The 12,567-nt window shown below is 47.6% G+C and overlaps 1 protein-coding gene across 3 annotated transcripts in view; it reads left to right on the forward strand.

Annotated features, from left to right (window-relative positions):
- The window catches only part of LOC144951728 (cadherin-13-like), a 54,410-nt gene that overhangs the window by 18,837 nt on the left and 23,006 nt on the right, over positions 1-12,567 (forward strand). For all 3 annotated transcript variants that reach the window (XM_078882062.1, XM_078882064.1, XM_078882063.1), the window contains exons 3-6: positions 3,550-3,761; positions 7,128-7,238; positions 9,459-9,605; positions 11,372-11,516. In XM_078882062.1, coding sequence (XP_078738188.1) covers positions 3,550-3,761; positions 7,128-7,238; positions 9,459-9,605; positions 11,372-11,516 — 615 coding nt within the window. The remainder of the gene's footprint in view (positions 1-3,549; positions 3,762-7,127; positions 7,239-9,458; positions 9,606-11,371; positions 11,517-12,567) is intronic.

Genomic DNA, 12,567 nt, shown 5'->3' on the forward strand with positions numbered 1-12,567 from the left:
CTCGATCGCAAGAACTGCCGAGAATTTCTAAAAGACCTCATCTCATTAGTATTTAGAACGCGGTGTTGTGTACCGTGCCGCGTTCACGACGTGCTCACTCGTGCCCACATTGCCGGCAGCGTTCTCGCATATTATTGCCCTGCCTACGTGTGCAGGGCCTTTGGGCGAAAATGCAATGTGAGTATGAGTGTGGGGGAGTGGTGGTGTCACGTGGCCTCAAGGTGCACCTGGCCTGGCGCAGACGCCGTGGTGACGTCACCGTCACTTAGTTGCGAATGGCGGGTATTGGGATTGGTGCGCTACGAATCCGGCGACCCGAGTTCGATTCCCGCTCACGGCCAACACCAGTGACGAATATCCCCTAGGTCGACTCAGCCTAAAATGAGTACCTGGTGCGGTGCATAAACATCGCCACTGGGGAGACAAAGGTGGCCTGGCGTGGTGCTGGCCACCCACCCCCTCGTGTGCCGTACCGGCCTTCATAGGTGCTCGCGAACAGCACTTGCCCCAATCGTCTGTTAAGGCTATACGGGGGATCTTTGTCTTTGTCGGGAGGTAGTGTGGTGGTTAGCGCGCTGTGCTATGAACCCGGCGATCCGAGAACGTTCTTCGTGCATGGGCAACATGCATAATGAACATCTGCTCCGGTCCAGGGCCTCCCTTAGGTTGACTCAGCCTTCAACGAATAACCCATTGGATCTTCTAACACATCACAACTGGGGTAACACCCCTTCGCGTGCCGTGCCGTCCTCCATAGGTGCTCGCAAACAGCACTTTCCCCCAACAAACAATCCTCTCAAAAAGGCTATACGGGGCATCTTGGTCTCTGTGCGTTTCTGTGCATGTGCATACGCATCTGGGGAGTAGTGGTGCGTGATTAGCGCACAGCACTTTGAAACCCAGTCACCTGAGTTGGGTCACTGCCTGTTCTATGGTCCAGTGTTATTGACGGGTGTGGTGATTTTTGTGTCTTACGCAGTATCACACGAAACATGCTTCCCAAAACGATGTACCCGTTCCTATATTGTAATTGGCTGTGCTTGGATGGTATCCGTCACGTGTTCCTCATTTGAACGTCAAATGCCATCACTGCACCTCCATGCATTTCTATAATACATATATATACCGTATGTATGTTGAGCTTCTTATTATCCTGGTTGTGAGAAGGTGAGTATGATTGTTTGGAATGGGTATAAAACACGTGCACTCATGCTCTCGATTTTCCCAAGAACTTTTATTCGAATTAACGACACTCTATCCTCGGCATGATGTTCAACTGCATCCAGTTATGGTGCCACAAAAAAACAAGAACACTAGCGCAAAGGAAGGGGAAGCCACGAGAACATCTTAACCTTAACATATTTCGATTTAAAGCTTTCGTGACTGCAGGGATTCATCTTCTTGGTTCTTTCGGTAAAGTCACGTAGAATGGAAATAATAAAATAATAAAACATAATAAAATAATTCTCACGACGTTTCGGCCACAACGCAAGCAGCCGTCCTCAGGTGAAGACCAGGTCTGTCGAGGAGACAGTGTCTGACGCTGCTTGCGTTGTGGCCGAAACGTCTTGAGAATAATTTTATTATGTTTTATTTTTATTATTTTATTATTTCCAACCTTAACATAGTTTAATGTTAAACGAGCATTCACGTCTTATCCCTTGGATATAGTCGTCTGGCAATTCACCAGCATTGTTTCAAGCAAGCCTGGCTCTGTCAATGACGCGCGGAATGTCAAAACCAGTCCAGTTTGCTTTGGTGTCGAACAAATCTTGCTGAAATGATGCACTTGTAGAAGGCCCGTGTGACTGATTGGACGCGTCAAAAAATACTTGAGATGTTTCACGCGGCGGGACAGATATAGGCGAAGGATGCGAATGGCCTTCGTCGTGATGAATCTCGATAGCTGTATGACTCAATAATCCTGCCACGTGGGATTCGATGGAAGAGGATCACAGGACTATTTCTTAAGTGACTCTTAGCAGAGACCTATGGTTGTCCCCACACTGTGGGCTTACCTCCTATGCACAGAGTGTTTGGCATAGGTCAAACGTCACCGCTGGAATTTAGTCTGGATAAAAAAAGACATATTGCGTGGTCGTTTTTTTATGTCATTGGTGATCTGCCGAGACATTAATCCATTACACTGGCAAAGCCCCCGTCTTACCACAACTTAGGTTATGCAGTCATTGTGTCTCTATGCAAATATATTGGTCTCTATGCAAGTCACTGCGAGCAAGCCACGGTCGGTTACTCGCTATCCAAATATATGGGTCTCTGTGTGAGTCTATGGGTCTCTGTGTGAGTCTATGGGTCTCTTTGTGAGTCTATGGGTCTCTGTGTGAGTCTATGGGTCTCTGTGTGAGCCTATGGGTCTCTGTTTGAGTCTATGGCTCTCTGTGTGAGTCTATGGCTCTCTGTGTGAGTCTATGGGTCTTTGTGTGAGTCTATGGGTCTCTTTGTGAGTCTATGGGTCTCTGTGTGAGTCTATGGGTCTCTGTTTGAGTCTATGGCTCTCTGTGTGAGTCTATGGCTCTCTGTGTGAGTCTATGGGTCTCTGTGTGAGTCTATGGGTCTCTGTGTGGTGAGTCTATGGGTCTTTGTGTGAGTCTATGGGTCTCTGTGTGGTGAGTCTATGGGTCTCTGTGTGAGTCCATGTATGTTGAACTTCTTACGCGCCGTACGTAGCCAGCCGTGCTAATCGGAGGTGCAGGGGAAAGGACAACAAACTAACACACCAAAAAGTGTAATCACAGTTTAATTACAGGCGGTAGCTGAAACTTGGATTCGAACCCAGGACCTCAGTGGTGCTAGCTCAGCGCTCTTGACTCCTGAACCACCGAGGTTTACATCCAGGTAGCTGCGGTACCAAGCTTAAAACGGGTTCTCAAGTGTATGGACCTAAGCCAGAGTCATCGGTGAACTGCGCACAAACAAAATCAGTGTTTTGTAACCCTAATTTGCCTAAAATTCCAGACCTGAGGGTTGCGGTGGCAGCATGTTGAGTATGGCGTTCAGACCTCTCTTTGGCGACTGACTCCAGCACCACGACACTATACATTACTATGCACTACTATACATTACTATACACAGACTCTAGCTCTTCCTGGGGAATTCCCAGGGGTTCCCAGGCTAGCCGAGTGACATCGTACCGCCGGCATGTCCAGGTAGAATGAAATATATAATAGTTGAACGCTAGTTTTAAATGTGATTGGTGGTTCGCGTGATATCATCTCCCCTATGTAAGAATCTGGGTCAGGTGACGCCGTTATTCCGACTTCCTGGATGCTCCTGAAGATGCTTTGCACAGTTTGAAGCGAGCCGGTTTGTGGCTAATCGCCAAATTAGATTTTGAGAATTGTTCTTAAACTCACGAGCGAACCGAAACCATAATTGGCGTGTTGAACGCTCCTGCCCGTGAACAATTCACTCGCTCAGCTACGTCGAGTGGTGGAGGACCTCAAGAACAAACTTTGGCCACATCTTTGCGTGACCTGACCCAAGAGCCCAACTGTGGACCCTCTCTCTCCGTCTCTCTTCGGCCTGCAGTCCCGTTCCGATCGTGCGGCGGCATGCCGGCGCCGACGTTCGCAGTGAGGCCGCGCTCTCTGCACGTGACCTCTCGCGGGGTGCTCACGACGTCACGACCTCTGACCCTGGCCGCGGGGTCGGAACTTCACGTGGCCGTGAGGGCGCGCGGCATTCACGGTGGCAAAACGTGGAGGAGTGCAGCGCGGGTTCTTGTGCGGTGCCACGCTCAGGTACGTCTCTCGCACCCAACCCCCCCGGCGATGTTTGTTGTCAACCGCCTCGAGGTAATTCCTCATCAACTTCGATCTCATGGGACAGCGCCACGGTGGCTCGGAGATGTTAACTACCTCGCCTGGTATACAGGGAGTCGTGGGCTCGATTCCAACCCTGACGCCTGCTGCTGTATATTTGGAGTTTGCGTGTGTCTCTCTCTCTCCCTGTGGATGCTTGGCTTTTTTTACGGGTCCTCAGGTTTTGCCCTTTACATTTAGAATCAACATCACGCGTTTAGAGTGTTTGGCTGCTATACATTTCCACGTGATAAGCCACTTTGTTGATTTATCATTTGTAGACAGGTCGCTTCTGAAAAAGAGCTATATAGCTCAGTGGGCCTTACCTGGTAAAATAAAAATTGTTAAGTTGTATATATTTTTATACTGAAAAACGCCTTATTTGAAGGCGCTTTACGATTGTAATGATGATTCTGACAACCGGAACTGTAGAGGGTTGCTTCATTTCCTAATTAGGGCGCTTCACGCAGATAACTTGGTCAGGGATGACACACAGGTAACTTGGGCCAGGGTTGGCACGCAAGTAGCGACGACGTAAGACAGCAACGACAGCGACAATGCGAAGACAGCGACGATGCGAAGACAGCGACGGCGTGAAGACAGATGACCCCGATCCCATGGCAGCCCCGTGCCTCACCGGTCACCCCCTTTTATCCCCGGCGTGGTCTCACTCCGCTCCCGGCCACGCCCCCTTTCTCGAACTTTCTAGCCCATTCCCGAACTTCCCTGATGGTTCCCCTTTGTGACCAGTCCACGCACTGTCCTTGCACCCGCACTGTCTCCACACCCGAACTGTCTCTACACTCTGGGCTTCTTACGCGGGTTGTTCGTCTTGTTTCCATTTTTGGCCACTTCTGACCCCAGTTGTAGTGGGTATAAATTGAGGAATAAACTTCTGATGAGGCAACACGATATTTATTGTCTTTCTTACAAGTCCCTAACATAAAGGGTATATCGGTCCCCTTACCCGATACCTGGGGAGGTATGGCCTCCGGACTATACGGGCCCTATCACTGGGTACCCCGGTACCCTCCTCTGGCTGGAGCCCTAGGGGAGGCTATCTGACCCGACCGTACCCGGTCCGTGGGTCCTGACCACTGGCCACACTGAGCTCTGGCCCTTAGAAGGACAATGGAGCTTGGGGTCCAAGGTCCTATCCTTCAGCCCAGGTCTTCGTTGTTCAGCTTGCAGATGACTGAGCCAGACCTCTGAGAGGTCCGGCTTATATACTGGCTCGTGGCTTGCTCCGCCCTAGCCACGCCTCCCTTCTAGAACTTTCTGGAAGGTAACATCATCCCCTGATAATTGCTTTTTTACCCTTTTATCTGGCAACAAAACTGACACCTTTTTTACGAGGAGTCATGTTTGCATAGACCACAATACCTGCAGTGATAATGCAAATAAAAACATAACATGACTGCAGGTATTGTGGTCTATGAAAACATGACTCCTCGTAAAAAAGGTGTCAGTTTTGTTGCCAGATAAAAGGGTAAAAACCCAATTATCATATTTTTTACTGGCAAATGAGGTACCAATGGTGTAAACATCATCCCCTGTTTCCCTCCTCTCGGGGCCCTGGGGAATGCGTCCCAGGATCCGTTTGCTAGGGTTTGTCGTTGGCCCCTTCTTGGGCCATGGACATTAGCCCTGGCGTGATAGCGCTTCCGCTCCCTATTGACGATAAGGGGAAGCTACCAGCCCACAGAGTGGTGAGTGACGATTACCCCTACACAATGATAAAAATCGTACACAAGACGATAGTCATTGAGATAATGAAAACTGGGGTTGTTGTTATTAAAAGTGGTGGTGTAATTATGGTGACAGGAGAACAGGTGAGAGTGGTGAATTAGGGTTTGGGGTACTGATATGTGTAGTGATAGGGGTATTGATAGGGAGTTGGGGTAGTGATAGGGGTTGGGGTAGTGATAGGGGGTTGGGGTCGTGATAGGGGGTTGGGGTCGTGATAGGGGGTTGGGGTAATGATGGGGTTTGGGGTGGGGTCAGGTCATAGCTGGGGGGCGGGGAGTAGCAGAAACAGGATGGGCAAGGGGAGAAGAGGTGGTTTTAAGGGAGGAATGGAAGCAGGTTAGTTTGCTATCTTGATTCTAAAGACAAAAAAGTCGAAGTAATTTCCTAGCTCAAATGAACAGGAATTTGGTGTGGGGGGGGGGGTCATCTCCCATGCACAGCCCTCCAGGGCCAGTGATGGAAATTCCACACTCCTGCGGGGCCGCCTTTCCTGATAGTTTTATTTTATTACAGGACATGAAAGGGTATTTGAAGTCACCTCGTTCACTCACTGAGTACCTGACTTAGATGCTGTCTAAATGATCTACCAGCTCTGTCTGCCTGTCTTACATCAGTTACTGCCACACTCCCTTCTTGTCTTCGCATCATTGCATGTGTTAGCCTGGCGACCTGCCTGCCTGCCACGCTATCTCTATGGCCATCTTTTGCGTCTGTTCATGTCTTCCTCACTGGCTATAACTGCGTCTGCCAGTCACTATCTCTGTCACTCTACCTGTCCATCCATCACTCTACCTTCCTATATGTCACATCTAGCACTACGTCTGACTGTCTTTATGCCTCTCTGTCTGCCCGTCTCTCTCTACCAATCCGTAACACTTTCTATCACTGTATTTTTTTTTACCATTCACTTTGCCTCAGTGGCGGCTCCTGCAAAATCTCTCAGGGGGGGCAAATGTCTGGATGATTGATAAGGATAAGGTCCACCCATGCAATGGATAAATTAACAGCTTAAGCATGTAAAGGCAACTTCACTTCTTTAATATTAATGAAAAATAAAGTGACTCTTACAATACATCTTGTTTGTTTCTATACTCACTATTAAAACAAACCACTCAAGTTTCTTTTATTAAAGATTCCACTAGGTGGCGACAAATTATATTGTTGGATGAAACGTGCTTACGTATGATGGCGTAAGCACGTTAGGGCGAGCCCGCCCGGAAGCCATAGAGAATGCATTGCAGCGCCCCCGTTCGAAAAAAAACATCTTTGAATGTAAGTCTATGCGACCACTCTGGGCGATTCTCAGCTGGAGGGAAATCGCCCAAAAAGAGGCGGTACTCCACAGAACGTAGCATGACGCTGATTGGACTATATCCAGAGGCACAGTGACGGCTAGCGTGACTCTGTGGTTGAATGACATTGGTGGTGCGTCGCCCAATCACCCTAATGAAGAAACCGCCCCTGCTTTGCCTGCTTTTCCATCTTTCCATCCGTGCGTCCGTCTCTCTCTCTCTCTCTCTGTGTTTGTCCTTCCTCGCTCCCCACATTTGTCCTCAGGATGGTGCGTCGTCATCTCGGTGCCCGAGCCGCGTTCGTCGAGAGTGGACAGTTCCCAAACCTTACGTCAACGAGAACGATCCCGGCCCCTACCCGGCCTTCGTCACCATGGTAACGCACGCACACAGCGGCCTAGAGTGGTGGGCACAGGCCCTGATGCGAGGAAGGAACGAAACTGGGTCCCCCTGTCCAATTCCCCTGCCACTATTCGGTGATCTGCGCCTACTAGCAGAGGTCGCAAACGGGTTTTGATTCCTTACCCGTACCCGTACCCGGCCGCACCAGGGTCACAAACGGGTACCCGCACCCGGCCGTACCCTACCCGTACCCGGCCGGGTATCGGGTAGGGTACGGGTATCGGGTATCTGATTGCGACCTCTGGGATGAAGCCATGTTGCAGGCGCGGGTGGGTTGATTCTAGGAACTTGAATTGTGAGAAGAGACAAGACGTTGGGAAATAAGTGACAAACAGTTACTCACCAGTGACTCACGGCCTACCCGTACCCGGCCGCACCAGGGTCACAAACGGCTACCCGTACCCGGCCGGGTACGGGTAGCCGGGTTTCGGGTAGGGTACGGGTATCGGGTACCCGGTTGCGACCTCTGGCGCCTAGGCCGCTCCGGGCCGGTAACGATTGCGCCGCCCGTGTACTCGATAGCTGAGCCGCTGCCTAATTGTGAGCCACGAAGGTGGAGAGATGTTATCCCTCTCGCCTGGTGTGCAGGATGGTCGGGGGTTCGACCCCAACCCTGAGGCCTCTTGTATATTTGGAGTTTGCGTGTCTCTCTCCCCGTGGTGTTGTGGGCTTTTTTTCTACGGGTCCTGTTTTTTTTTCTTTCCGCATGTAGAGAGATGCGTTGAGATTATTTATATTCACTTGCTACCTCGTTGAGCTATGTTTTGTGGCCAGGTCGCTTCTGAAAAATAAGCGAATTGCTCAGTGGGCTTTACCTGGTAAAATAAACAGGTAACAATTTAGTTTTGATTTAAAGCTTCCGTGACTGCAGGGATTCATATTCTTGGTTCTTTCGGTAAAGTCACATAGAAGGGAAATAATAAAATATGATTGTTTGATATTTTTATTATTTTATTATTTCCCTTCTACGTGACTTTACCGAAAGAACCAATAGTATAACAGTTTAGTGTTTTGTATTTTTTGCGATTTGCTTACCTTTCCAATGCTTTGCGCTCCTATTGTGTATTTTGTATTGTTGTTGTGACCTTCCAGCCTGCCCCTACTGGACATCTGGCACTTTACAAGTCATCGGATTCTTCCAGCATAAACATACCTATCGGTGTCGACCTTATTACAGACGAAGTCAGACCTTATTGGTCACCCCGTGCCCTTCTAAATCTCAACGTTCATCCTACAAAGTCCCATCACAAGGGAGAAACACAGACAAAAATTACGGGTTTTTTTGCCCATATCGAAACGGCTGTTTGCCGTGTGGACCTGAAAACTCAATTTCCCTGTACAAGAACACGGGCAAACCATATGGGTTGACAGCTATGCATAAAGATTCTGATTCCGACATCTTGCTTCACGGATTAAGGGGATGGACACACAAACTGTGGGTCAAAATTTGAGTTTTTTCTGACTGGAGGCCCATGTCATATGTGGATTGGAGAGTTGTGGTGGAGAGGGGAAGTGTCTCGCAGTGAGACAGACCCCCGGTGAGCAAGTGGCTGGAGAGGTGATGTTTGATGCTGGTAATCCTGCATAATGCACGGGCATAATATGACTTTGAAACCCCCCGCCCACCTCCTACGCATTCCACAAGTAGTGACTAATCCCATATTTGCATTTCCCATAAATATGCTAAATTCCTCTTGATATGCAAATTCCTTTGTCAAGGCGCTCTTTCCCCTCCAACCCAGCTTAAATATACGCTGCCAAGCCTGGTGGTGTTCATTCAGACGCTGTCTTTCCGACAGACCTGTTCTTCACCTGAGGACGGCTGCTTGCGTTGTGGCTGAAACGTCGTGAGAATTGTATTTTATTATATTCTATTTAAATTTTTTAAATTGTTTCCCTTCTACGTGACTTTACCGAAAGAACCAAAAAGATGAAGTAGCCGCTGTCCTGGGATGTGTCTGGGATATTTTTCAGTCTTCCCAGGAATGTTAAAGGTCCCCACATTGTAATAATAATTCTGCACTCGCTCGAGACAATGCACACGCATGCTGTCCTCCCCTCTCATCGTCATGCGAGATATTCTTCTTTGCCTGATATCTCCATTTTTAAAATCTATATATATACATCTCAGAGGTGGCAACCGTAGTGGACCGCCACTGGCTATTTGTTTTCGTACACGCGCGCGTGTCCGCAGTACACATCGGACCAAACGAAGGCACACAAGTACAAGCTCACGGGCCCCGGCGCGGATGAGGATCCCGTGGGGCTGTTCCACCTGGACGGCCATGGACGGATATACGTGAAGGAAGCTGTGGATCGCGAGACGCTGAAAGATTACCAAGTACGATGTGTGAAATCACGGGCCTTCAAAAAGTATTGTCGCTCCCTCGACATTAGAGCTGTCAAGCAGCGGGGCGGCAGAAAAGCCCCAACGGTAACACGTTCGCCTGCTTGTTGTAGAGAATTGCGGTTTGACTCCGTAAGGAAGTCCCAGTTAATACCTCGGTTTGTATTAACCGTGAAATGCTACACGCAGTCCACTTCACTCAAGATTGAACACTAAGCGTTCCCGCAATGCCATCTGAAATGAGTGGGGCATTAAATGCCAGCGTCGAATTCGAAGAAGATGAAAATACACTGCAAATTACAGTAAACCCTCACGGTGTACGAGCTCTAGATTCAAGAGTTTCGCATATTCGCGAGTTACTAAGCGTATACGAGTTCATTATTCGCGACCTGCCGGACTCCAGTATTCGCGAGCGTACAACGTGCCAGACCACCGACACTGGGAAGGTGACGCAGAATGTTGTTCCATTTAAAATTGTCTGCAATGTCTTCTTGGTTCTTTCGGTAAAGTCACGTAGAAGGGAAATAATAAAATAATAAAAATAAAACATAATAAAATAATTCTCATGACGTTTCGGCCACAACGCAAGCAGCCGTCCTCAGGTGAAGAACAGGTCTGTCGGAAAGACAGCGTCTGAATGAACACCACCAAGCTTGGTGGTGTTCATTCAGACGCTTGGTGGACGAAACGTCGTGAGAATTATTTTATTAGGTTTTATTTTTATTATTTAATTACTTCCCTTCTACGTGACTTTACCGAAAGAACCAAGAAGATGAATCCCTGCAGTCACGAAAGCTTTAAATCGAGAATTGTCTGCAATGATCAGGCACCCCCCTTGACTGCCCATGTTGTTGTCAGTCTCGCAGTAATCCCTCCCGTGAGATTGCGTCTGCGGTAGGCTGACATTTTGGTATAAACGAGTCCACTGTGGCAGCCAGCGCTCCTCATAGTGCTAAAATGATAAGTGTGCATTGTTATCAAACATCTGCATCTTCTCTCGCGGTGAGAGACGGTTCACTCCACGGGATAACACTGGTCAACACACTGTTTCTGGCATAAGGTATTCCAACGGTTGTAAGGTAATTTTGGGGCGCTGATTCCAAATCTGCCATCAGTTTTTGTCTATCACATCAGGTTTTTGAGATATCAAATATTGCATTTTCAATAAAAACTGCCGAAGAAAAATATTAAATTAGTGTGGATATCTACATAAAATGATATTATAAACACACTATCCTAAAAATACAGCACCATATTTTAACACTAAAGCAGTCACTGACTCGCAACAACTTGCAATCATAAGTGACAGAGTTAATTTCGGGTAAAAATCAATGAAAATGGGGTATGGCGATAGCATAAAAATGAGATGTGATAGAGCAAATCTGAGATCAGATTTGGAATCAACACCCTGAAATTAGTCTAGAACAGCTGCAAAAGTCCAGGCCAGAATTTTTTTTTTTGTTGACCAGTATTATAATTACACACAGTAATCATTGCCCCCTACTGGCAGACTAATGCATGCTTGCAGACCTGGTGCTGAGCAATCTTGTGCGGAGGATGGGTGGAGGAGGGCAGAGATGGAGAGGGGAGGAGGATGGTGGTGTATGGAGGAGGTGGCATCGGAGGTGGCATCGGATGGAGAAGAAAGATGATTGTAGCCACGGGGATCGCGCCCATCAAGCCCAGTGGCAGCATCCACCGTGAGTCTGTAGCCGTGGGAGCCAATACGGTGCTCACGCCGGAACTCATTGCTCCCGCAGATGTTTGTGCACGCGTATGACGAACAGGGCCAGGAAGTCGAAAATCCTGCCATGATGACGGTGCTGGTGACCGATGTCAATGACGAGACTCCGCAGTTCGTGGAGAAAAACTTCACGGGAACGGTGCTGGAGAACCAGCCAGCCGGTGAGCGTATTTAACGAAAACGAGAATGATAAAAAACATTTTTTTATAAGAGCTGCCCTCCTTCGTGTCTCTCAAACTACTTTACGGTCTAGATTTGAAGCTTTCGTGACTGCAAGGATTCATATTCTTAGGTTTTTTCGGTAAAGTCACGTAGGTAAACATTTTTAAATTAAAATTAATAAAAGTAAAATGAAAATAAAATAAAAATCACGACGTTTCGGAGGCAACACAAGCTTCCGTCTTCAGGTGGAACGTCACAGCACGATTGCTGTATCAAGTGAAGAGAAATTCCAAGAAAACAGTCCTTGTATAGATACTGGTTGAGGGTGGGAGGAGCCAAGGTAGGCCTTGGATATTACGTTTGTGAGGTTCGGTGCGGCTGAAGCACGCTGCTAGGAATGAGCCTTTGTTGTGTAGAATGGTGTATATGACAAGTGACGTGCATTGCATCTCACTTTAAGCATTTTAGGGGGTGATAATTGCTGCTTTGTGTGTCATCCCTCCTGAGCAATATGCTGTATATATTTTCTTTAAATTGGCAAATTTGAACCACGATAATGCTGTTATAAAATGGCCAACTGGTTTCAAATTATGGCAGGGGATGTTTGAAGATCCACTGTGATTACAAATATATATATGTATAGTTGATACCCCTGCAGTAATAACCAGCATGTCTGGCTGTATCCTAATCGTAAACCTCTGCAATAAGTAGAAAACAGCCTACTGCTGGGCCATGTCACTCCCTCAGCTGTGCAGTGCAGCAATAATAATAACGATGTGTTATTTGTATACATGCACATTTTTTATTTTTTTTAAGCCTGAAGAATTTGTAACGTCTTCTTGGTTCTTTCGGTAAAGTCACGTAGAAGGGAAATAATAAAATAAAAATAAAAAAACATAATAAAAAAATATAATTCTCACGACGTTTCGGCCACAACGCAAGCAGCCGTCCTCAGGTGAAGAACAGGTCTGTCGGAAAGACAGACCTGTTTATTATGTTTTATTTTTATTATTTTATTATTTCTCTTCTACGTGACTTTACCGAAATAAC

Source organism: Lampetra fluviatilis, chromosome 63 (genome assembly GCF_964198595.1).
Source record: "Lampetra fluviatilis chromosome 63, kcLamFluv1.1, whole genome shotgun sequence".
Lineage (NCBI taxonomy): Eukaryota > Metazoa > Chordata > Hyperoartia > Petromyzontiformes > Petromyzontidae > Lampetra > Lampetra fluviatilis.